General features: G+C 36.1%; 1 protein-coding gene across 1 annotated transcript in view; it reads left to right on the top strand.

The window, feature by feature from the left end:
- MALRD1 (MAM and LDL receptor class A domain containing 1) overlaps nucleotides 1-26,045 on the top strand; it is a 594,555-nt gene that overhangs the window by 147,574 nt on the left and 420,936 nt on the right. Inside the window, exons 15-18 of the mRNA XM_039478847.2 lie at nucleotides 4,001-4,153; nucleotides 4,578-4,683; nucleotides 5,157-5,524; nucleotides 9,420-9,832. Of these exons, the coding sequence (XP_039334781.2) occupies nucleotides 4,001-4,153; nucleotides 4,578-4,683; nucleotides 5,157-5,524; nucleotides 9,420-9,832 (1,040 nt within the window). The remainder of the gene's footprint in view (nucleotides 1-4,000; nucleotides 4,154-4,577; nucleotides 4,684-5,156; nucleotides 5,525-9,419; nucleotides 9,833-26,045) is intronic.

Raw genomic sequence — 26,045 nt, 5'->3', positions numbered from 1 at the left:
CAGGCACAGAGGATTACCACTTGTAAACCCTGCACTTTGGGAGGCTGAGGCTGGAGGACCCTTGAGCCCTCAGACCAGCATAGGCAACATGGGGAGACCCCATCTCAACAAAAATTAAAAAAACAAAGATAGCCAGGCATGGTGGCATGTAACTGTGTTCCCAGCTACTCAGGAGGCCGAGGCAGGAGAATTGTCTGTGCCTGGGAGGTTGAGGCTGCCATGAGCTGAGGTCATGTTACTGCACTCCATACTGAGCAACTGAATGAGACTGTCTCAAAACAAAAATAAATAAGATAGGGACAACAGTATTTCCTTTGATATTTCATGAGGATTAAATAAGATGACATATGTATCAACAGATGTTTTTTATACTACATGTATATTCTTCTGATTCAGATATTTCTGTAAGTCACAACGACACCTCTCGCCTGGGTCTGGGTTTTAACTTTTTAAAATTACTACTCACATGTTCAGCCTTCATTTTGTTTTTGTTTTATTTTGTTTTTCTCTCTCAACATGAGCATCTTGCCTCTGTGGCTAACACCAGAAGGAGTTCAACTGTTCAAAGTTCAACCACATGATGTGTCAGGACGTATTTCCTTCTAGGAATTTTTAAATCTTTGTGTGAGGCTCGAATTACCATCTTAGACTTCAGACTTCTGTTTTGTACACTTTGTGTTTGTTCCTTGCCAACAAATCTCAGTAGAATCATCCTAAACCATCAGAGAAGTTCTGAGACAGTGAATCTGAAATAATAAAGACTCTGATTTTGGACTTTTCCCCCCCATTGCATGAGGATTTTTGGCTTCTACATAAATTCAATTTCTTTTATCTCAATGAAGAGCTCAAAGAATGACAGGGATGGACCTGTGAGCCAGCCCACCAAGTATCTCCTAATGCCTTTTCTCCAGAGGCAACTGATGTAATGATATTTACATAATCAGTAGAGGTCATTCAGGTAATTTTTCTCACGGTAACTAAAAGCTGCTGTAGAATCATTAGCTTTTCAACCCATAGCCATAGTATAGACAGTCATAATTTTATTTTTATTGTACTTTGGGCTTTGAGGGACATGTGTGAAACAGGAATTTTGTGTCAACAGGCATCATGTTATGCACGTAACAGCCCCTAGCACAAAGCTTGCTATACACCAAATCCTGAGTAAATGCTAATTGCAATTATTACTGCAAAAAATGAGAATTCTGATCATGATAACTGAGAAAGTTAATAATGCTTCAGAAACAGTGGAAAATTCTTGGACCTCAGTTATTAAAACATTCCCAGGCTATTGTATTTCTCCTTTTCTAACTTAGAAATTTTATATATGCATACATGTGGGTGTGTATATATATACACATGTGTACTATATTTATATATATTTATGATATATAATTCGATGTAGAAATTTTATATATATATATATAATTTTTCAAAGCTGTTCTAGTGAAGCACATATTCAATTAATAGCTAACTAGAGGGTGCGGTGGCTCACACCTGTAATCCCAGCATTTTGGGATACTGAGGTGGATAGATCACCTGAGGTCGGGAGTTTGAGACCAGCCTGACCAACATGGATAAACCCCATTTCTACTAAAAATACAAAATTAGCTGGGCATGGTAGCGCATGCCTGTAATCTCAGATACTCGGGAGGTTGAGGCAGGAGAATTGCTTGAATCTGGGAGGCAGAGGTTGTGGTGAGCCAAGACTGCACTGTTGCACTCCAGCCTGGACAACAAGAGTGAAGCTCCATCTCAAAAAGATAAATTGATAAATAAAATAAATGATTGATTATTGCATTTATGATCAATCAAGGAAAGTTTTAAAATCTGAATATAAAGAACACTAGAAATGCATATTTGAATTTTAACAGCATAATTATCTTTTGAAAAATCACTATCTTTGAAGAGTCTTATCTAAGAGAACTACAAAGTCACTGCAATGATTTCTGAAATTTTGCTACCATTGGAATATTCTCTTATTTCTATAGCAGTATCTCCCTGAATAGCAGATAATAAGGTTTTCTTTCCAGGTAGGTGTGTGACATAGATATTATACAGTAGCAATAACCTGTTTTCCTCTTATATTTACATAACAATAACTCCTAGATCCAGTTCCCCACCTTGTCTGAAATAAGAATCAAAAGCATTTGCTTCCCAGGTATCAAAATGACATCTACATACTTTGAAAACCCTAGACTCTATGTATATTTATGTGTTGTTTGTGTATTATATACCTAAAGAGGTAGCTTTTAACTGTATGAAGACAAATATCCTTTGCATTTTATTTCTTACTTGTATTATTTACTATTATTATTTTAAATTTTTGAGCAGTATATGATTTTGCTTTACCACACATTTGTAAACTTTACTTGAAAAATCTTTAAATATAGTAAAGCTTTCATTTCATTTCTTTTTGTCTTTATATACTGAAGTATAGCTATCTCTTGCATATTAAAGTAGATGTGTTATTTTTAAAGTTTTTATTTTTAGGTATATAGATGTATTTATACATTCCCTTTGATTCTGATAAGATTCAGAACTACTTTGCTAGTCAAATTGGGGCCAGGAAATTTGATAGAAAGCAAATATGCATTTGAAATTAGACATTTCATAGAAACTATAAAAACTTAGAAGGTGTTTGTAATATTATCATCTCACATTCTTCTCCACGTAGAAGAGGAATTTTCAAGTTCAAAAGGATAATTTTATCATTAGGTTAAAATGCTGTTACAATTAGGTTAAATTCCCTATAACTTTGTTATTAGATTAAAATGATCTTATAATTTTAAATTTTGTAATCTCATTTAGTGATTTAATTTATACTTTTCTACCCTAAACTCACTGTTTACTCCCTAATTTATTTTACAAGGGTATGTCTACACAGTTTATGACTATGTTTCTGGATAAAAATAGCTAACGGCTAAGAATTTCAGTGTAATCATCATCAATGAAAATGAACTTCATTTTACCTTGGTCTATGTAGTGACAGCTGAATGTTCTTTCCGAGTAAATTCAGATTATGCCTTTTTGGTTTACTTTTGTTCAATCTAATGACAGTTAACACTTATTATCAACAGTTGGAGAAAGAATATTAGCCTATGAGTCACAATATTTGGATTACGATCCCACTCTATAACTTCTTAACTATTTGACCTTGGTTACATTAATAACTACTCTCAACCTCTCTGTCCTCTTTTATGAAATAACAACAATAATACCTTCCTATAGGGCTGTTTGTGAAAGTTAGATCTATGTATTCTATCTATATATTTGTGAAAGATAGATCTATGTATTCCATACAGGGTCTATTACATAAAGTGTTCAATAACTATTAGCTGTACTATTACACTACTAACATTACAATTTCTCTTTTTTTCTCATTTTCCTTTTTTCTTCTTCCTCTTCTAGAATATCTTTGCAGAATATAACTGATTTCTCTGCATATTTATCTGAAAATAGTTCAAATTTTTTATTTCTGCAACAGTTAGACAGTGCATATAACACTTTGTGAAATTCTAAGCTCTATACAAATCTGAGGTACACATTGTATTAAATAGAGTGTACCTGCTTTCTTCACATGTTAAATTGTTGAGAAGTAGCAGCTTTTCATGGTTAACATAAAACACCATGCAGAAACAATGACACCTTCAAGCTGATGCTTCAAGCTGGGAAACTTAACGTTAAGTATCAGCCTGAATTAGATATACCTTGGCAATTCTATAAGTAACCGAGCTGAATGATGCTGTTTCTTAGAATATTTGGGAAAAAAATTTGAATTTCTTGAATTGAGAATTCTGCCTTCTCAATTTCCATTATAGAAAGTGCAGCTCCATTTTTGCAAATGAGAAAGGATCCTTTTTTTATGTTCTCAAATGTGTCCCTTCATGCCCTTCATGTACATAGAGAAGCATAGTAAGGTGATTTCCATTTGAGCTCTGCCTTTTCGAAGTGTGGGAGCCACTTGGAGAGCCAGCATAAGAGCCATGTTTTTGTTCTTCAGTTTCCAAGTGTGATTTTGAAGCAAACAGCTGTGGTTGGTTTGAAGCAATTAGTGGTGACCATTTTGACTGGGTACGGAGCTCTCAGAGTGAACTTTCCACTGATTTTGAGTCCCAGGCTCCACCTCGGGATCATAGTCTCAACACATCTCAAGGTAAGAAGCAAACAGGGACTCTCTAACCACTGCTACTTACTGTATATAGTTAAACCTCAGAAGAGAGAGGGAAGCTGGTATGGTTCTGTGATACTACAACAAACTGTCAGTTGGAATATTGTCAATTATAATTGTGCTGCATGGACTGATTCCTTTATGGGTGGTACAGATGGCGTATAGATATATTTCTGGCTGAACTGCCTGAAATTATTAACTGTTTTTGGTATCATTTAGCATGAGATGTAGATAGTGGTTCAAGATTTATGAGAGCAAATTTGACTAAGAGTCACTGATTGATTTTTTTATTGTATAAAACTTTTAATTTCAGTTGGACAGTGATGTTGCTCAGTGTAGGGTTAAGAGACAGATGTCTAATTTTGGAGTCCAGTAGGTTAATGAAGGTTTTGTTTTTGTATCTCAACAGGGCATTTTATGTTCATTCTGAAGGAAAGCAGCAGCTTGTGGCAAGTTGCTAAGCTCCAGAGTCCAACTTTCAGCCAGACGGGACCTGGATGCATACTTTCCTTCTGGTAAATATTAAACAAAAAGATCAGTTACCCTGTTGGTGAAAGATTTGCAAGCACACTTCTGCACTTATTCATTACTGTGGTTTACTGCTGGTTTTACACCAAAAATAGCCGTTGCACTAAATTCACATGATTTGCATTTTACTTAGGAGCGTGTTATCAGTATATGCTGCTTTTTTCTTTAGGATGAAAGGGGCTCTTTCCCTCCAACTGCGGATTATAATTTAATTAAGATTGCTTCCTCTTGTTCCGTACTGAACTCCTTGAGACAAGTTCCCGGGGTTGTGAGAATCACTGAGTGTGTGCTTTAGCAGATAAGCCCTTGCAAATGGATGGCCACAGTTATTGCAGGAAAGAAAAATGTCTTTTATGATAACTCATGAAAATTGACTGTTGACCGAGTAGAAAAGTCTAAAGGCTACATATGTAGTCTATTCTATAAATCACTTGCATTTCTTACATTTACTCTTTTTTAGGTTCTATAACTATGGCCTGTCAGTGGGAGCAGCTGAGCTGCAACTACATATGGAAAAATCTCATGACTCAACAGTGCTTTGGAGAGTATTATACAATCAGGGAAACCAATGGTCAGAGGCAATCATTCAGCTAGGGCGCCTTTCTCAGCCCTTCCACTTGTCACTAGATAAAGTCAGTCTGGGCATTTATGATGGGGTCTCAGCTATTGATGACATCCGATTTGAAAATTGTAATCTCCCTCTTCCTGCTGAGAGCTGTGAAGGGCCGGATCATTTTTGGTGTCACCACACCAGGGCGTGCATAGAAAAGCTTCAGTTATGTGATCTGGTGGATAACTGTGGTGATGGTACTGATGAAGTCAACTGTGGTAAGTTCTTTTTGCTTAGGGGATTCTCTTTCTCATTTTGAAAGTGATGACCTTAATGAGTTCACTGTTGTCTTGCCAATCAAACCAATAACAGTAACCATAGCTCTAAAGCTGATGTATGTTATGTGTGGTTAATTAGTCAATTTATTAAGTAGATTTATTAGATACTAGATACCAAATATTAGAAATACAATGATAAAAGCAACTACAGAGTCCCTGCCCTTGTAGGAGCTTATAATCTTATCGAAATACAAATATCTAAATATTTAATAAAGAGATATTAAAAGGTAGCTTTGTGCTGTGACTTTATTTAAGAGTGGCAGTGGACTTTCTAGAGATTATAGAAAGTTTATAGATCAGAAAGTTCTTAGATCAGATCTAAAAAAAATCACAAGTCAAAGCTTGTATCTAAAAGCCCTGATATGTGGCTGCAAGGCAGATGGAAAATAGCCAGTGTGGCTAGAGCAAGGAGGTGAAGGGGAAAGAGGGCCCAAAATATGAAAAGGATGAAGGTTTGGGGAAGGTCAGATCTGCAGGCCTTTGTAGTATGTTTCCGTACAGTTTGAATCTACTGCCCATATTGCCCACCACACTTAGTGATGCGTAGTTGTTTTTTCATTTTTTATTGCAAAACTCTGTCAAGAAAAGAAAAGGTTTGCCTCTTTCCTTGGACTCAGATTCCTCATCCAGAAATAGCAATGATTTTTAAAACTCAAGATATTTGAATAGTACATTTTTCAAATAAATTACTTTTATTATGAAATTTATTTTATAAATTATTTATGAAATTTATTTTATGTGTTAAATTTATGTTCATGAAATAGGGATGCTAATTACAAAACAAAGTAGAAACATAAAATGCTTACTACATCACAGAAAACATTTAAAAAATTTCCATATAAATCATTGTAGAGAGTTTTGCACATATGTAATCTTCAGTACACATATTATCAAAGGTATATCAAAGTCAGGCCTATTAAACTCAGAATTACCATGCCTCTCATGAAGTTTACACACTAGTATTTGAGTGGATATAATTAAAATTTGTGATTTGGACAATGACTATCATACAAAGTGTAACTTTTCCTAAGGCCAATTTATTTTTGCAAATTTTGAAATCCTTTTCGTCTTTTCAAGCTCTCTCAATCCGACTCATTAAAAAATGGTGATTTTCTGCTAAAAATAAGCAAATTGCCCCTAAAACTTCTGTATATTCGCTTAGTAGAATTGGATAGTGGGAGTACAACTATAATATCACAAAACCTCTTGTGATTATGTATTAGTGGAAGAATGTCAATTTCTCACATGGCCTTCCTTCAAGGCATATTACTTCATTACATAGTGTACATTAGAGATCCACAAATCCACGTCGTATTTCCTGAAATATATTTAGAGATGTGGTCTTTTAGGGAAAGGTGGAGCTAGGCATATTCCCTTTGGAAATGAAGTTTGAGTGTGCAGACAGCACCAAGACAGACAGTGGAAAAATATGTTTGCTTTAGCATCAGTTTTATGTCAGAAACTCAGCAACTTGCCATTCACAAGTTGATTAGTCACAAGTGAGGAAATATCAAAAGGAAGCTCATCTCCCACTTGACATTTACTCACTTGGTTTCCTTCATAAAGTCTAAGCTCCTCTTCTGTGATTTTTCTAAGACAGATGACTTACTCTTGCCTGGCTGCCTTTATTCACATACTCTTTCAGTTATTGTTGCAGAATATTTGTTCACTTTTGACACCAAGTGCCATTACTAAGATGAGTAGTTAAAGGACAGTTGACATTTATTTTTTTAAAAACTAACATGTAAATGAAGCTAAAATGTGGAACTACTTGTTAATTCTAAAACCTGTTCCCTTCTCTCAAAGGCTTTCAAATGCCCATTTTATATTATTTATGCTAAGGCGAATATCAGGTGTCAGTATATCCTCACATTCTGAAAAATGAACATGTTCCTAAATTACCCTAGAAATTTAGATAGAGTGTTAAATTATTGACTGTGGTAGATGTCTTCCTTACCTGGGGGCTTCCAAGATCCCCGGTGGATGTCTGAAAGTGAGAAAAGTACCTAGTCCTATATATATTGTTTCTTTTTTCTATAAATGAATACTTATGATAAAGTTCTTTTTTGTTTTTTTTTTTTTAAGACGACAGAGTGTCCCTCTGTTGCCCCTGCTGGAGACAGTGGCGGGATCTCTGCTCACCACAGCCTCCACCTCCTGGGTCAAGTGATTCTCCTACCTCAGCCTCCCAAATAGCTGGGACTACAGGTGCCTGCCACCATGCCAGCTATTTTTTCTTTTTTTTTTTTCTTTTTTAGTAGAGACAGCATTTTACCATGTTGGCCAGGCTGGTCTTGAACTCCTGACCATAAGTGATCTGCCCGCCTTGGCCTCCCAAAGTGCTAGGATTACAGGAGTGAGCCACTGCGCTCAGCCTGATAAAGTTCAATTTCTAAATTAGGTATAGTAAGAAATTAACAACAACTACTAATAAAATAGAACAATTACAACAATATGCCTGCTCCATAACTCTTGCACTTTGGAGCCATTGTTAAGTAAAGTAAGGGTGACTTAAACACTGGCACTGTGATCCTGTTACAGTCGATCTGATAACCGAGATAGCTGCTATTTGTGATGTACAAGATTTCATCAGGCTTCTCAGAATGACCTGCAACTCAAAATGTATGAATTGCTTATTTCAAGAATTCTCCATTTCACATTTCTGACCACAGTTGATTGTGGGTAACTGTAACTGCCAAAAGTAAAACATCAGATAAGGCGGGACTGCTGTAAGATTCTTCATAAGTCTGAATAGGCCTAGGGACTGAAGGAAGTTGGAAGTTTAAAAGCTGCAGCTCGACGGAGCTATAATCAGGTGAGAAGAAAAGACCCACAATTATTGGATCACAGCAAAAAAACGGCAAGGCACGTACCTAACATTAGTGTAAACAGAGGTGGAGAAAGAGGTGGCGTGTTTAGAATACATGGGGAATGTGGTGCAGGCTAAGGGGAAGAATAGCTAGGGACTAGGCAGTCAGTTTAATTTAGGGAAAATACAGTCTGAAAGACAGGAGTTTTGATTTAAGTTTAGGTTCTATGAGCATGTATGAAAGAATTTGGATTAGAGAAGAAAGTGGCATAACTGACATTGAAGGATTGTTCCTTTGTCACTGATGTGTAGAGACACTGGGATCCAAGATGAGATGGCACCAAAGACAAGATTCTGGGATTGAGGTCAGGAAAACATCTACATTAGGGTGCTTGTTAAAAATGTGGATTTCTGGGCTTCACCCTATATCCAGTAAGCTAATATCTGTTGCAATGTTTTACCATGAAGTAAGCAATTTTACCGTAAGTTCCGGGTGATTCTTAACAAACGACTGTTCTCAGCTCTGCCTGTTAGAGTCACCAAGGGAACTTAGAAAAAAATCCTGATACATGGCTTTACCACCAGGAGCAATTACGTCAACACCTCTGGAGGTGAATTCTTGGCTTTAGTGTTTGTTTTTTAATGTTCCCTGGCAATTGGAACATTCAGTTGAGATTGAAATCCACTGAGCCAGAAGTTTCTCACAGTGAGCCAGACATGGAGTCATGATCATTTGCCTGGAGTTATCATCATAGAAATGGAGAAGAGATGTGCATTAAAAGTATTTGGAAAAAAAAGTCCAAAGCAATTCCATCTTTAGTTCAGAAAATATTCTTACTTGATGTATCATTTAGGTTGTAGTTACTCTTTTTTTAAAAACTTCACTGTTGCATTTTTAAAATAAAATAGCTTACCTTGGCATGAGCAAAGTATCAACTAGCATTCTTTAAATATTGATAAATAGAATGTGGTTGCATATATTTTTGTCCCTAATCATTTTTTACCCTAATTTAATATGAATTTCAGCACCTGAACTGCAGTGTAACTTTGAAAATGGAATCTGTAACTGGGAACAAGATACAAAGGATGACTTCAATTGGACCAGGAACCAGGGTCCAACGTCAACACTTAATACAGGGCCAATGAAAGATAATACTCTGGGCACAGCTAAAGGGCACTATCTCTACATAGAATCTTCAGAGCCACAGGCTTTTCAAGACAGTGCTGCCTTACTCAGCCCAATCCTTAATGCCACTGATAGAAAAGGCTGCACTTTCCGCTTCTACTACCACATGTTTGGAAAGCACATTTATAGGTTGGCAATCTACCAGCGAATCTGGAGTGACACAAAAGGACAGCTGCTGTGGCAGATATTTGGGAATCAAGGCAACAGATGGATAAGGAAACACCTGAACATTTCCAGCAGGCGGCCCTTTCAGGTATGGATAATGGTTTTTTTTATAATGTACATTTGAAATGCATCCGGATGTCTAAGGAGTATGAAAGATCACTGTATTCTTGAATTTTTGATTTGAATTTGATCAGTGTTACATTGACATCCATTTATCATTTAATTGAGGGTGTATCAAAGCTCTTTAAGTTGTTTCTTCTTTGACCGCCCCTAATAATTTAAGATTAGAATTTCTGTAGATGAACATGTGGCCATTGGAAATAGCTGCAGGTCCATCCAATTTCAAGTGATTGTTCTACTGAAATGAACAACCTGGAAGTAGAGGGGAGAGTTTTGCATAATCTCTGATATTTTGCAAAAAGCACAGACACTGAAATCTGTGATTTTGCATATTTCATTTTACTTTTATCATTTTATAGGTAAGCAACAGAAATCCAGGCTTTATTTAGCAATTAGACAGCTTCTCTGAGGAAGAGCTAGAGTTTGGATATAGGTCTCCTTACTCCTGGGAAATATTCTTTACTTCAGATTTTACGTGTTGTTTTCTGAAAGTCAGACGTACTATAGCAAGCTCAAATGTGTATGTGGTGTTTTCAGTTTTGTAAAGGAATTTTACATATTATCTATCTGATTCTCTCAGCCATTTTCTGATTTTGGTAAGCCAGAAGTCCTTTCAGCCGCTTTTTTAGATTTGAAGAAAAAATCTTAAGAGTGCTGATTGTTTATCCCTGGCCAAATAGCTTATGGGCAGCAGAACTGGGATTTGGACTAGAACTCACTGTTTCTAATTAATGCATATTTATTTACTTTGCAGCATATCATGCAGTCTATAACATGTAGGGGGATTGCATATTTGTTCTTTCATTGTATAGTCAAATTGATCTATACATAATATACTGGAAAAAACATCTTATTTGTTCCTGGCTAAACTTTTTTTTCTTTTTGCATATATTAAACTTCTTTAGTTACCCAAATTGAAAGCCCTGTATCTATCTAAATGTCTAAATCTAGTTAACTGTTTTGTAACCAAGAGCTTAGCTCCAGGACATCTTTGAAAGCTTCTAAAAGTCATAGCTATAGATTCTACAGTGAAGACACATTGGAATGGGTGATTTGTCCAGATAGACATAAACCAAAACCATGAGAACTAATCCACCATCTATAGTGTGGCATCGTTCTGGTCAGCCACAAGCGTAAGGTACAAGTAATCACATGGAATGAAATGGAAAGGAGATCCTTTGACTTTTATGTAATAATGGCTTATCTCCTTCAAATTAATTCTTAATGTCTCGTTGGGTCAATTATAGTTTGCATCAAGCTAGTAGGTAGTGGATAAACCCTTCTCATGATATTTACTCAAGGATTGGTTTCCAGGAGAAAATCAACTTTGCAGGGAAGCAGCTTCATAGCTTCATAGCCAGATCAATGTGGGACTAACCAGGGAACACTTTCATTGTGAACCTCAAACATGAAACTTGAGGTTTGAAACCCACCCTGGGTTACAAATGGAGTGCTCTGATTGATTTTATCTAAGGCTTCTTTTAGCCTTAAAAAATAAATAAAGATTCAGACCCGAAAAGATGAAATCAGAGATCATCCATGCTATGTGGATTTGTCATTCCAGAGAGTGAAAATGGGGCCTGAGCATTGGCTCACTCCTGTAATCCCAGCATTTTGGGAGACCAAAGTGGGAGGATTATTTGAGGTCAGTAGATCACCACCAACCTGGCCAACATGGCAAAATCCCATCTCTACTAAAGATACAATAACATTAACCAGGCACACACCTGTAATCCTAGCTGATTGGGAGGCTGAGGCAGGAGAAGCGCTTGGACCTGGAGGTGGAAGTTGCAGTGAGCTAAGAGCTGCTTCTGCACTCCATCATGGGTGGCAGAGCATGACGTCTCTAAAAAATAAAAAAAAAAATAAAAGAAGTTGGGCAGGGCACTGATTTAAGGAACAGGGTATTTTTTCTCCATTGAATAATGGATAGACATAGTTTCTCAGAAAGAGCAGAAATAGCCAACATTTTAATTAACTGTGATATGGTAGATGGAATGACCTAGCATCGAGCCCAGCAGATAGCAGGTGCTCATGCCATGTTTGCGTAAAGAAAAATGCAGAGATTTTTCAAGATCACTCATTTAAAATGAAAGATGTAGGATAGGACCAAATTATACATGTAAGTGTACAGGAACCAGCTTGCTTGTTAATACCAATTGAAATTATCAGCCAGTGTTGTGTATGCCATGGTCAGTAAAGGCTCAGGAAATCATTACACAGGAAACCTCAGTTCAATCTTCTTATTTTTATTATAAGCTTTATTTTATATAATTAACATATAATAAACTAAACATACTGAAAGTTTTCAAGCCATCACCACATAATCGAGGTAATGGAAAGATACTTTGCCTCCTACAGTTTCCTGAGTTTGCTTCTCTGCCCCCTCACTCCTGGCCCTTATCAACCACCGAACTGCTTTCTGTCACTATACAATAATTTAAACAGTCTAAAATTTTATATAAATAAAATATTAAGTGTGCACTTTTTGTCTGACATTTTATGATTTTGGGGGGGCGTGTTTTAAGTCCAGAGTCTGTCTTGTTTTATTCAGTACAATTATTTTGAGATTCATTCACGTTACAGCATCTATCAATGACTGATTTGGATAAAGCAAGTTGATTTATTGATGTAGTGAATGATAGACTGTTTCTAGTTTGAGCTATTATAAATACATGTGCTGTGAACATTTGTATTGATAGAATTATATGAACACCTACCTTTTTTTTTTTTTGAGATGGCGTCTTGCTCCATCACCCAGCCTGGAGTTCAGTGGTGTAATCTCAGCTCACTGCAGCCTCTGCCTCCTGGGTTCAAATGATTCTCCTGCCTCAGCCTCCTGAGTAGCTGGGACTACAGGCACGTACCACCATGCCTGGCTAATTTTTGTATTTTTAGTAGAGATGGGGTTTCACCATATTGGCTAGGCTGGTCTCAAACTCTTGACCTCGTGATCTGCCTGCCTCAGCCTCCCAGAGTGCTGGGATTACAGACATGAGCCACAGTGTCTGGCCACCTACTTTCATTTCTCTTGGGTAAATACCCAGGAGTGCAATGACTGAGTCTTATGATAGAAGCATGTTTAACTTTTTAAGAGACTCTTAAACTGTTTTTCAAAGCTTACAATATTTTATTCCCATCAGCAGTGTATGAGAGTTTCAGCTTCTCCACATCCAAGCCAGTGCTGATTATTATCAGTCATGGTAATCTTAGCTATTTAAAAATAGAGAGTGGCGTCTCATTGTGGTTTTAATTTGCATTGCCCTAAGCATTAATTATGTTCAACGTATTTTCCTGTGCTTATTTACCAAACAAGTGTCTACTTTGAAATGTCTGTTCCAGTCTTTCACCCAAGTTTTAAATGGGGTTGTTTTTCATTATTAAATCTTGAACTTTTAAAATATATTCTTGATGCAAGTCTTTTATCAGATATATGAATTGCAAATGTTTTCTCCCAGCCTGTAGCTTGTCTTTTGAGTCTCTTACTAGATTCTTTTGAAGAGCAGATTCTTTTTTTAAATTTGATGAATTCTTATCAATATATTGTTTTATAAATCATGCTTTGGGGTCATATGAAAGAAAGCTTTGCCTTACTCAAAGTCCCAAATGTTTTCACATCTTCCTTCTCCTTTGGGAACTTAGATTACACATAAATTGTTACTTGAAATTTACTGTCTACTGTCACTCTGTTCATGTTTTTATTTTTAATTTTATTTCCTCTCTGTATTTTATTTTGAGGGGTGTCTATCTTTTCTCCTTTAATGCCTAATATGCTATTAGTCCCTTGTGGTACTTTTTTTTCATTTCACACATTGTAAATTTGCTTTAAAATTTGATATGAGCCTTTATCTTGTGTGTTTCTATTGTAGAATATGTAGAATACTATTTTAATAAGCATTTTAGTGTCCTTAACTGATAATTTTGACATCTGTATTTACTCTGGATTAGTTCTGACTGAGTGATTTTTCTCCTTATTATGAGCCGTATTTTTCTGCTTTTTGTTGTTGCTGTCTCATCTCTGCTAATTTGTGTCTGGATGTGAGATATGGTGAATTTTATCTTACTGGGCGTTGAAAATATATAAAAATATTCTTGATCTTTGCATTGGCATGCATTTAAGTTAGTTGGAAAGAGTTTGACTCTTTTTCGTCTTGTTTTTAAAATGTATTAGGTGGGATCAGACCAGTGCTCATTTTAGAGCTAGTTACTCCCAACTAGTGAGGCAAGACCATTCTGTGTACCCCTGGGAATCTTAAAGTGTTTCTCGTGTGGCTGATAAAATAAGCACTCCTGGACCTTGGTGAGCATGTGTACTGTTACTTTTTAATCCTTTCTGGGTGTTCTTTCTCCAACCTTAGGCACCTTTCTCTTGGCCTGTCCTAACAAGTACTTAGCTATGTATTTTAGGGAGCCCTTTGCAGAGCCCCGGAGTTCACTTTCTATGCATCCCCTTCTTCTCTGAAACCTTGTCCTGAAAGCTCATGTCAACATGGTTTCCTTGGACTCTCAGCTCTGTCCCCTCAGCTCAGGGAGAACAGTGAGCTCCTCCTGGGCTCTTCTCTTGTAGTAGTTGGTTGGAAACTTCCTCCAGGCTTAAATTAGGGCAGTTGTCTGGCTCACCTTGTTTGAAACTGACTTTATAGTGTCTTACAAACTTTTGTGTCATATATTTTGGCTTTTTTTTTTTTTTAGTGGTTTCAGGAGAGAGAGAAACTCTAGTTATTGTTACTCCGTGATGGTCATTGCAGAAGTCAACCTAACTGATATTTACCAGTATCAGTGGCTACACATTGAACTTGCTTAAGATAATTTTTAAATGACGTAGAACTTCCTGTTCATTGAGTGAGACTCTGCCTATTTTGTAAATGCTGATTTGTATGGAAAAACTTCAAAAAGTTTCTGGAAATGAAAAGATAAACATTAAAAATGGGATCTTTGCTTTTCATCCCTAAAGAACTGATGGTCCTGGGAACTAAACAATGTCAATGCAGTTGTTTTTACACTATTAACTTAAGAAGAATGGGTGCCCTTTACACATTTATTGAGATCGGGAAACAAAAAGAAGTTAGAAGAAGCCGAATCGATATTGTCAGGTGGATTCCTGATGATTTCCCATTGAGACTCTTATGTAATTGCCTTTGTTTGATGAGAGGAATGAGCAGGGACATTGTGGCGTTAGAGGACTTTCTGCTAAAGCTTTCCCAGGTATTTTCCACGAAGGCTTTGGCTAACTTATTCAGAACACTCTCATGATAAGCAGATATTATTGTTCTTTGGCCTTTCACAAAGTCAACAAGTAAAATGCCTTGAATGTCCCCAATAAACAGTTGCCATGACCTTTGCTCATGACGGATCTGCTTTTGCTTTGACTGGGCCTCTTCCACCTCCTGGTAGCCATTGCTTGGATTATGTTTTGTCCTCAGAATCATCCTGGGAAAGCTATGCTTTATCTACTGTTACAATTCTTCAGGATCTTGACCCTGGTTGTTTAAGATTCCCATTGAGAACTCTGCTCTTGTCTGCCCCTGATCTGGGCACAACACTTTTGGCACCCATGCAGTGGAAAGTTTGCTCAACTTTAATTTTTCAGTCAGAACTGTGTAAGTTGAACCAATGAAGTTGTCTATGATGTTGGCTATTGTTTGTGTTGTTGATTATCAGTCCTCTTTACATAGGGCACAAACAGGATTTGTTTTTTTTCTTGCTAATTGGTGTGGACAGTCTGTCTCTGTGGACTTCATCTTCCACGTCATCTTGTTTCTTCTGAAAAAAAAAGCTGTCCATTTGTAAACTACTAATGTCTTTGGGGCATTGCCCCGCTAAGCTTCTTGTAAAGCATGAGTGATTTCACCATTCTTTCTCCCAAGCTTTGTTATAATTTACTGTTTGTTCTTGCCTCAATTTTAGCAGAATTTACATTGCTCTGATAAGGGCTCTTTTCAAACTGATGTGTTCTTCTTAGTGTCTCAAACTAGATCCTATACAGACATGCTATAACAAATTAGTATGAGTTTATTTTGCTGCCAAAATTGAAGTCCTTGCATAGTTTTCTTTTCATAACATGCATTTTCCATGAATTTTTTAAGTCCTCTCATGTATTCACAGGTGGAGTGCCTTACCTATTCTGACCTCAGTCAGTTATTCAAGCCTCTTTGCTTGTCAGTGATACATTAGAAAGGCAGAGTATTGAAAAATGAAAGTTGTGTCTGTTGGTTAAGAAATACTATATATTTCTCTACTTCTTTCTTATTGTTTCCCTCTTCTTTCATTCCCACATTCTCTCCTTTCTCCTCCCTCCCCCTCCCTGTTTTCTTCCTTTCTTCCATCTTTCCTGTTCTCAAGATTTAATGAATATTTCCTGAACATCAGATGTTGTCATATTATTTGTTTAATCTTCAGGTAACAATAATACCTTAAATGCAAATAAGTTTTTTATCCCCATGTTATGAATATAGCAGTAAAAATATGGAGAGGCCAAACCAGTGGCTCTTATATCCACACTCTTTCTTGTAAATAATTTCACCTTAATTTTGGTCTGCATCTCCAGCCGCAGCTGGTCGCAGTAGTGCTTTCTGTCTGGCCTTGCTGCTGTCGTCCTTGCACCTACTCACTGAAATGAAATTGATCTTTCTAAAATGCAAACTTGGTCTTAGTATTGTACTACTTAAAACCCATTGGTGGTTTTCCATGATTTATGGAATAAAGTCAAAATTCCTGTTTTTGTCTCATGTTTCTGTGCACCTCTCATCCCTACATTTACTGATTCCTGTGTGCCATAAGTTGCCAGTAGTCCAGAGTTCATTCTCTTTTTATACTTGGGAAGATTTCCTTATCCTGCAGCTTCTCCCCTCAAATATGCTTGGAAAATGCCTACTTATTTTTTTCAGATTCGAGTTAGTTTTTTCCTTCAGTTCCTCTTACCTTTTCCTGAAGCTTACACTGACGGCTCCACACGCCTTCAGGTGAAGCCAGTCATTCGCTCGTGCCCTTTGTAGATACTCATTTGTCATGCAGTCTTTGTACTTACTGGTTTACTTGCCTTTTAGCTCACCGAACGCAGGGAATATGTCTTTGTTGCTCTAGCACCTACTGCAGTACCTAGTATCCAAAAACTGTATGCTAAGTGTTTGTTGAGTGACTATTTGACTGAGTGATTGTACTCCTAATTAGTAGATAAAAAGCCAGGACTACTTTCCAGTTCATCATTCGTGGTGCTTAATTTTGGTTTCTTTATTGTGTTCATAAGAATTCCTTACTGACTTGAAACTATGGTTTCAGTTCATTTAAGCAATGATTGGTTTACATATATAAGAGGCATCAATAATTATGCATTTTTATTTCAGTTTCAGTAACTGATCAATTTATTAATTTTCTCTGTTTTGGCTTAATGTTCACATTTAATATCAAATAAAAGTGTTTTACTTAAAATTATTCATACCAATTATGATAGTTAGGTGAACATTACTTTGATTTACATTCAAGTAGTAGTTTATGTTGAACCCTGAATATATTAAGATGCTGCCTTTGTTTTTTCTAATGAGGAGGCTACTGTGTTTATATAAATTATTAAAATCTTTGAAAATATGAAGAGTGTTATATCTCTATTTTTAGTTCTGTGTGCTTCAGAATTCCTTTTACACTTGCACTTAACTCCCTTGGAGCAATTGATGTTAATATTTATGTGGCTAATTTCACGGACATGGTAGTTTTCATTTCCATCATTTATTTGTACAGGAGATAGACCGTTTTCCAGGTATAAGCTCAGTCGTGCAATTAGAAAATGTATAAGCAGAAAGGAGTTATTTGGTCTAACCCATTTATTCTACAAATAGAGAAATTATAGAGTCCAGAAACTCTGTCTTCTTTAAAGTCTTGTAGGTATTTAAGAACCAAGAATAGAGTTTAGGTTTCTGGGATATGAACCCAGTGATCTTCACACTGTAATGATCTTCATCCATATTATTCACATAAGTAAATATAATCACATATTAAATAGGAAACGAAAGTACTAAGGAGATATACTGAAAAATGAACTAATATTATCTTAATTATTTTGATCTTCAGATTCAATATATAGCTACTTGAAGGCTAATATTTTCCATGATTCCGTGAGTAAACCGTTTTTCAGTAAGATTACAAGTTTTGGTAATTTATTTTGACTGATCCAAATGCTACCCCACTAGTCTGAAAAAGTGTTTATTTATGTGTCTTAAAGAATGATTTATTTATTCCAAAAAGGCTAATTTTCAAATGATATGAGTCTTCTGAAACTGTATGTATTTTTTTCACATATGTTTTCTAAATATATTTTAGAGGGCATTGTAGGTTTTCATGGTGCTGAAAGATTATGGTATAATGGTCTTATGAAGGAGAATAATGACATTTAGAGAGTGTAACTTTTTAGGATCATGATACTTTTTGGTGAAATGTGTTTGGTTGTTGCAGCACTGGTTCCTTACACTAATTGTATCATAACGTACTATACTAATATAATATGCCATACTAAGTTAACAAATGGTAAGTTGCTCTTAAATCCTCCAGAATACTGCAAAGAAATAGTTTATATAAGAGTATCGTAGGGTATGTAGTGCAATATATTTCCTTTTATTTCTTCTCTTTTTTTCATTCACTTTTTTCCTTTTTTAAATTATACTTTAAGTTCTGGAGTCCATGCACAGATCTTGCAGGATTGTTACGTAGGTATACACGTGCCATGGTGGTTTGCTGCCCCCGTACCTCCGTCACCTCCATTAGGCATTTCTCCTAATGTTATCCATCCCCAACCTCCTCACCCCCTGCTATCCATCCCCTACCCCCTATCTCCCAACAGACCCTGGTGTGGGATGTTCCTCTCCCTGTGTCCATGTGTTCTCGTTGTTCAACACCCACTTATGAGTGAGAACATGAAGTGTTTGGTTTTTTGTTCTTGTGTTAATTTGCTGAGAATGATGGTTTCCAGATTCATCCATGTCCCTACAAAGGACATTGCCGCCTTCTTTTTTTTTTGAAGACAACTTCTCACTCTGTTGCCCAGGCTGGAGTACTGTGCCATGTTGATATTTCACTGCAGCCTTGAACTCCCAGGCTCAAGTGATCTTGATTGAGCCTCCCAAGTAGCTGTGCTGCAGGCGTGCACCACCACACTCAGCTAATTTTAAAAAGATTTTAATAGAGATGAGGTCTCACTATGTTGCCCAAGCCGATCTCAAATTCTTAAGCTCAAGAGATTGTCCCAGAGTGTTGGGATTACAGGCATGAGCCACCATACCAGCCAGTGTTTCTTTTTTAAAAGACATTCTCTATCATATTTCTCATTTTAACTTAACATAATATTGAAAGTATAGATCTGAGAAAGAGATAGTACCTGTAGATCTGGGATTCTACATACTAATATTGTGGGATTCATTCAGATTTGGTCAGCAGATACTCCGTTTATTCCAGAACACCACCAGCAAAGGAATGTAATTATGTCTATCACTAAAACTTTGTGTCAATACAGACTACTGTACTTGTTATCATAGTTGGTCCTTGGATGTCAGCCTTAGACAGTTGATGTACTTTTTCTTTTTGGATAATTTTCATTGTTTTATCTAATTTTGTTATGGCATCATTCATTTTTTAAAAAGTTTAATATCCTTAGAACTCAGTGCTGATTCCTTCCGCTAGCAGGCTTTTTTAATAGGACGTCTCACTTTGTCCTGGTTCTCTGCTACTAGCATGAGGTCTCTGTGAAAAATCAAGATAGCAAAATAATTTGTTATAGAATATCCTATGTAGAGGGACATGAGAGGGGCCATATTTCAAGAGGCAAAGGCCTTGAATGAGCCAGGCTCAATTGTAGAGACTGCTGAATTAAAATAAGACTGAGAGAATGGACAATTTATCACACTATTAAAGCAAAATTCTGACAATAACTTCTAAAAACGTTTCAACTCTCATACACTGAGCTTACCACCAACCTTCCAAAAGTATAATTTCTTACATGAAGGTCCAGGTACATAATGAAAAATAACTATTTTATACAGATAGCTTAAATCACATCTATTGTTGGTTTACCATAAATGCTTTTATCAGACTTAAAGAACGTTAATTTTTTAAATTAGCTACCATTACAACTAGCTTGAGAATAACATTCTTTTTAAGAATTTGACCCAGACAGGAAATATTTCTTTTCTTTTCTTTTCTTTTTTTTTTTTTTGAGACGGAGTTTCGCTCTTGTTACCCAGGCTGGAGTGCAATGGAGCGATCTTGGCTCACTGCAACCTCCGCCTCCTGGGCTCAGGCAATTCTCCTGCCTCAGCCTCCTGAGTAGCTGGGATTACAGGCACGTGCCACCATGCCAAGCTAGTTTTTTGTATTTTTAAGAGACGGGGTTTCACCATGTTGACCAGGATGGTTTCAATCTCTCGACCTGGTGATCCACCCGCCTTTGCCTCCCAAAGTGCTGGGATTACAGGCTTGAGCCACTGCGCCCGGCCTGGAAATATTTTCTTATACAAAATTGAAACCTGTTTTCCTTCTGCTTTTCCTTGGTAGGGCTGAGTTCCTTGGCATAGTTTGGTTACCAATGGCAGTCATAGAGAAATGTTACAAAAACCCAGCTTATTGCAACTTATGAATTCTTTGGCACCTTGGAAACAGGGCTCACAATCTTCAACTCACTTTTTCCTAACATAGCTTCTTTTCCTGAAATGTTTATATATTATGTAGGCCTGGGGAAAGGACATGGGATTTCAAAGAAAATATTCTGCAATAGCTTTTTCAACGCCATAGAACCTTCTGACTAAATCTGGAAGAATTCCACTGTGCTCTTATAATATCCTTCAATAGTGAAGAAAAAGGTATTTTTTACCTCAGGTAGATTTTGCAATGAAAGAGAGCATGATTTTTTTAAAAATGTTGTTTATAATCATAATTTGTTTTTTCATTTATGGAATGTGTCTTAAATCCTAAATGGTACATCATTTTTTAGTACTTCTGGTAATAAAATGTTTCTGAATCTATATTGTAAATAACATAGAACCATATTTAATAATGTTAAGTTGATATCACTTTCCCTGAAATTATATATATAAATGCTGAAAGTATAAATTAAATATGCAGCTTCATGGAACATTTTTCTTCCAAGTGTGCATTTACTAGAATTTGCATTGAAAGGTTTTAGGGGCCTGTTGGTATGAATCCTGTGTGAGCAACACTCAGCTTTGTTGCTTACCAAATGGCACAGTAAATCTTGCTTCACAATCTTGAGGTTTCTCATCTACCATCTTGAGCTGAATTTAAAATATACCCACAGTCTATGTCTATTATGCCACCTCTTCATTAAACATTGATGCAAATCTTGGTTTCCAGTGTGAAGAATTTACGGCTAGAGAAGGAAAAAGAAAGGGTTAAGCAGAGCTCTTAGGCAAGAAAACACATCAAATGTCTTAATAAGTTTATTATTTAAGTTCTGTTAGTCTTGTTATGATTTCCAGAACACTAAATGCCATCTAGTATGTTGGAACCTCCAAATGTACAATAGAATATTATTCTGGGTCATCTTAATTGGAAATACACTGGAAAATTCTGATGATTAATATAGACTGGTGACATCTCTCACACATTTATGTAGACTATGTCAAAAAGAAAGAAAAAAGAAAGGCAGAAAGAAAAGAGAGAGAGAGAGGGACAAGAAAACATTTGAATTTGTGGAAATGAAATTTTTAAAATTACTAACTTGCAGGAATAGGGAAGAAAAACAGTGATTGTGAACATAATTACTTTAATTTCAGCTTGTCCTTTAACCCTTCTCAGTCTGGGCCCAATATTGAAACTTGGTGTAATTTTCTTCTTTTATATCTGCCTCCCTTCCTCCCCCCATTCCTTCTTCCCACCCTCCTTCACTTCCTCTTTCCTCGCATTTCCTTCTTTTTTTCCTTCCTCCCTCTCTTTTTTCCTCAGTTCCCCAGAACCACATATACCAGCCATTTGAAACCTTTCTGCTCATAGATACTGCCAAGCCCCTTTACCCTGCCTCCTGGCTAGATTTAGTAGGATGGAATGAGAAACAGACTTTGTGCCTGGGATGGCCATGTCTGATTTTGTAGATTTTTGCCGTGATGACATTGTCCAGCTGATGGATGCTAGAATGGGCTGAAATTTCAACTGCGGTTTTATTTTCCATTTTGGAATTGGCAGGAATGTGCTGGATATGCTAACAGCCACCTGGCTAGCCTCCACAAGGAAGTATTTAAATATACATATGTAAAGGTGTAATATGAAGAAAATTGCATTAGATCATAAGGGATGAATTATTTTGTAAATAACTACACTGTCATATAGCATACCTGGTATCAGTCACCTTAGTTAGACAGTATCTGTGTATTTAGGTAGATAAACAAAAAAGCAGGAGTTTAATTTCTCTCTAATGTATCATTGACTCTCTAGGAGTGAACTCTGAAATGTCTCTCCTGATCCAGACTTGTTTGAATCATGTGCAGCATTTCAGATTTGTCTTTTTTCTGCAAGTTTTTAAAGTACTATAGCGTATCGAACCAAATAGTTTTGCTTGCATATATTGATGACACATGATTTTGGCTTTTATCTTCAGTGGAAAATCGATGTGTCACATAGCGTTCACTAAGAAAAATGTATAGAGCCTCTTTGTAATTCTTTGTCAGTTGATTGCTTTATCTTGATTTATGCCTTCAAACTTTTTCTCATTCAGCAGAAAATATTGTGTCGCTCTCTGTGAAAGCAAAGCGATCTATACCAATTTATGCTCTGAGTATAGCCTCCTTCCAGAACTGTTTGTGGAACATATCAACTCACTATAGATTAGGGATATAGAGCATTCTTCTTTCTTAAAAGTGCCAGATTGACAGTTTTAGTTCATATGCAAGCTTTTATATTAACATTTTACATAAAAATATTTCTATATAAAATAAAAGATTATAGGTAATTATTATTGGAGGGCCTCCCAAAATTTCAAGATCTGAAAAGAAACTCAATGTTCCTGGTTGTAACAAAATTGCCCCTACTTCCTTATATCAAGACTGCCGTGTGGAACTGCGGGAGAAGCTATTTTCAGAAATTATTTTCAAATTGCATTTTGCCAAACTGAAATCTGATTATAAGCTTTTGAAAACTACTTCCTCAGAATGGAATTCAAGATGTCTTCTAAGCAATTTTTTTTTTTTTTACTCAAATATACATTCTAGCTTGCTTTATTATGTCACTATTTGTGTTGGAAACATACTTCTATTGTTACCATTTCAAAGTTTTTAAATTAAACATTATTAGGCCCGTTTTATACTTGCATAGAAGATTTTTAAAAATATATACTTTAAGTTCTGAGATACATGTGCAGAACGTGCAGATTTGTTACATAAGTATACACATGCCATGGTGGTTTGCAGCACCCATTAACTTATCATATACGTTAGGTATTTCTCCTAATGCTATCCCTCCCCTCTTACCCCATCCCCTGACAGGCCCCAGGGTGTGATGTTCCCCTACCTGTGTCTGTGTGTTCTCATTATTCAACTCCCACTTATGAGTGAGAACTTGTGGTGTTTGGTTTTCTTTCCTGTGTTAGTTTGCTGAGAATGATGGTTTCCAGCTTCATCGATGTTCCTGAAAAGGACATGAGCTCATCCTTTTTTATGGCTGCATAGTATTCCATGGTGTATATGTGCCACATTTTCTTTATCCATTCTGTCATTGATGGGCATTTGCGCTTGTTCTAAGTCTTCGCTATTGAGAATAGTGCCACAATAAACATATGTGTGTATGTGTCTTTATAGTGGAATGATTTATAATCCTTTGGGTATATACCCAGTAATGGGATGGCTGGGTCAAATGTTATTTCTTTATCTAGATCCTTAAGGAATCGCCACACTGTCTTCCACAATGGTTGAAATAATTTATACTCCCACTAACAGTGTAAAAGTGTTCCCGTTTCTCCACATCCTCTCCACATCTGTTGTCTACTGTCTTTTTAATGATTGCCATTCTAACTGGCATGAGATGGTACCTCAATGTGGTTCTGATTTGCATTTGTCTAATGAGCTTTTTTTTCTTATGTTTGTTGGCCACATAAATCTCTTCTTTTGAGAAGTGTCTGTTCATATCCTTTTCCCACTTTTTGATGGGGTTGTTTGTTTTATTCTTTTAAATTTAAGTTCCGTGTAGATTCTGGATATTACTCTTTGGTCAAATGGATAGATTGCAAAGGTTTTCTTCCATTCTGTAAGTTGCCTGTTCACTCTGATGATAGTTTCTTTTGCTGTGCAGAAGCTCTTTAGTCTCATTAGATCCCATTTGTCAATTTTGCCTTTGTTGACACTGCTTTTGATGTTTAAGTCATGAAGTCTTTGCCCATGCCTATGTTCTGAATGGTATTGCCTAGGTTTTCTTATAGGGTTTTTATGGCTTTAGGTCTTATATTTAAGCCTTTAATCCATCTTGAGTTAATTTTTGTATAAAGCATGAGGAAGGGGTCCAGTTTCAGTTTTCTGCATATGGTTAGCCAGTTTTCCCAACACCATTTATTAAATAGGGAATCCTTTCCCCGTTGCTTGTTTTTGTCAGGTTTGTCAAAGATGTGTTTTCTGTTTTATGGTATAAAGCCTTCTGCCAGTGGGGCAAACTAACAAGCATATGTGGAATGAATGAAATCTGCTATGGTTAACTTTGAGAATGTTTACTAATCCTTGAGCTCAGTCTCCAGGAGGGTTGGAAGTAGAGAATAGAGATCATGGAGATCAAGAAAAGTCCGAAAAATGATAAAATGGCATTTCCCATAACATCAAACTTGTGATCTATTGGAGAATTCTTTGGTACATGAAAACCCCTATTTATACTGATGTTTGTTATTGTGCATGAGTGTATCTTTATCAGATATAGGCTATTTCTATATTTTCATATCTTTAAACTCATGTTTCCATTCACCTAGGTATATGTGCAAATAGATAAATGTTAGTATTATATATATATATAGTCAGAATGATTGCTATGATTATCATTAGCATGTATTATTAGTATGACCAAATTATCATTAGTACCATTTTCTTTCTAAATGCAGTGTTCCTCTAATTGCTTCATTTGTACAGAGCCAACCTATACCCCAGTTTCCCTGACTGTAACTTTACCTAAATTATAAGACTTTCTAAGCCCATGAAATCCCCTAAGAATGTCAGGGAAGCTAGACAGCAGCCAGGCTATGCCTGAGGATACGACTTTATTTTTTATTATCAAATGCAATACTTAACTACTTGTTTTGACCTCCAGGACATTGCTTCTCCTATGTTTGTATCCTCTAGCTTTCTGATATTTTATGTGATTGTATTTGAAAATTTAGCCTTGTTTTTCTTTTTGGCATCTCTGATATCTCTGCTGCCACAAGTAACGACAGCTTTCTCCGTAACTCTTGGTGTTAGTCCTGGTCAGATTATTACTGATGACAGAAGTAGGTGTTTTGTGTAGAGTATCTTGATACCAAAAACAAATACAGATGTCACAACTCAAAAATGACAGACTGATAACCATTATGAACTTAGATGCAACATTCTTAATATAATATTAGCAAATTGGGTCTAGCAGTGTTAAAAAATGAGAATGTGTTATAATCAAATGGGGTTTATGTCAAGTTGGGTTCAACAACTAAATATCTACCATGTTGACAGAGAAAAAGAGAAAAATCATGTGACACTCTCAACAGTTGCAAAAAAGGAATTTACAAAATGCAACACAATTTTTTAAATTATAAACTCCCAGCATACTAAGGATAGAAGAGTGTGTTTTCACACTGATTACGTGTTTACAAAAAATCTATAGCAAACATCATACTTAAAGTGGTGAAAGCCTTAATACTTTCTACATAAGATTGTTAAAAATGCAATGATGTCCTTTCTCCCCAGTTCTTTAAAATATTGCTTTAAATATTAAACACATGGTAATATATAGCAAGTTTATTGATAAATATTTAATACTTATGAGATGATATTTCAAGAAGACATATATATATATATGTATATATATATATCAGTGAAAAGGAATAAAATGTAGAAAGAGATCCAGCCTTATATAGCCAAAGTTGCCAAAGTAATTCAATAAGGAAATCCTAGTCTTTATAAAGATGGTACTATTAAAATTGGATATTAAATGGAGACTGTAAACTTCAGAATTACCTCACACTA

This window comes from Saimiri boliviensis, chromosome 8, assembly GCF_048565385.1.
Source record: "Saimiri boliviensis isolate mSaiBol1 chromosome 8, mSaiBol1.pri, whole genome shotgun sequence".
NCBI classification, from domain to species: domain Eukaryota; kingdom Metazoa; phylum Chordata; class Mammalia; order Primates; family Cebidae; genus Saimiri; species Saimiri boliviensis.
The sequence above is the reverse complement of the archived record's forward strand: the minus strand, read 5'-3'. Positions and strand labels throughout refer to the sequence as shown.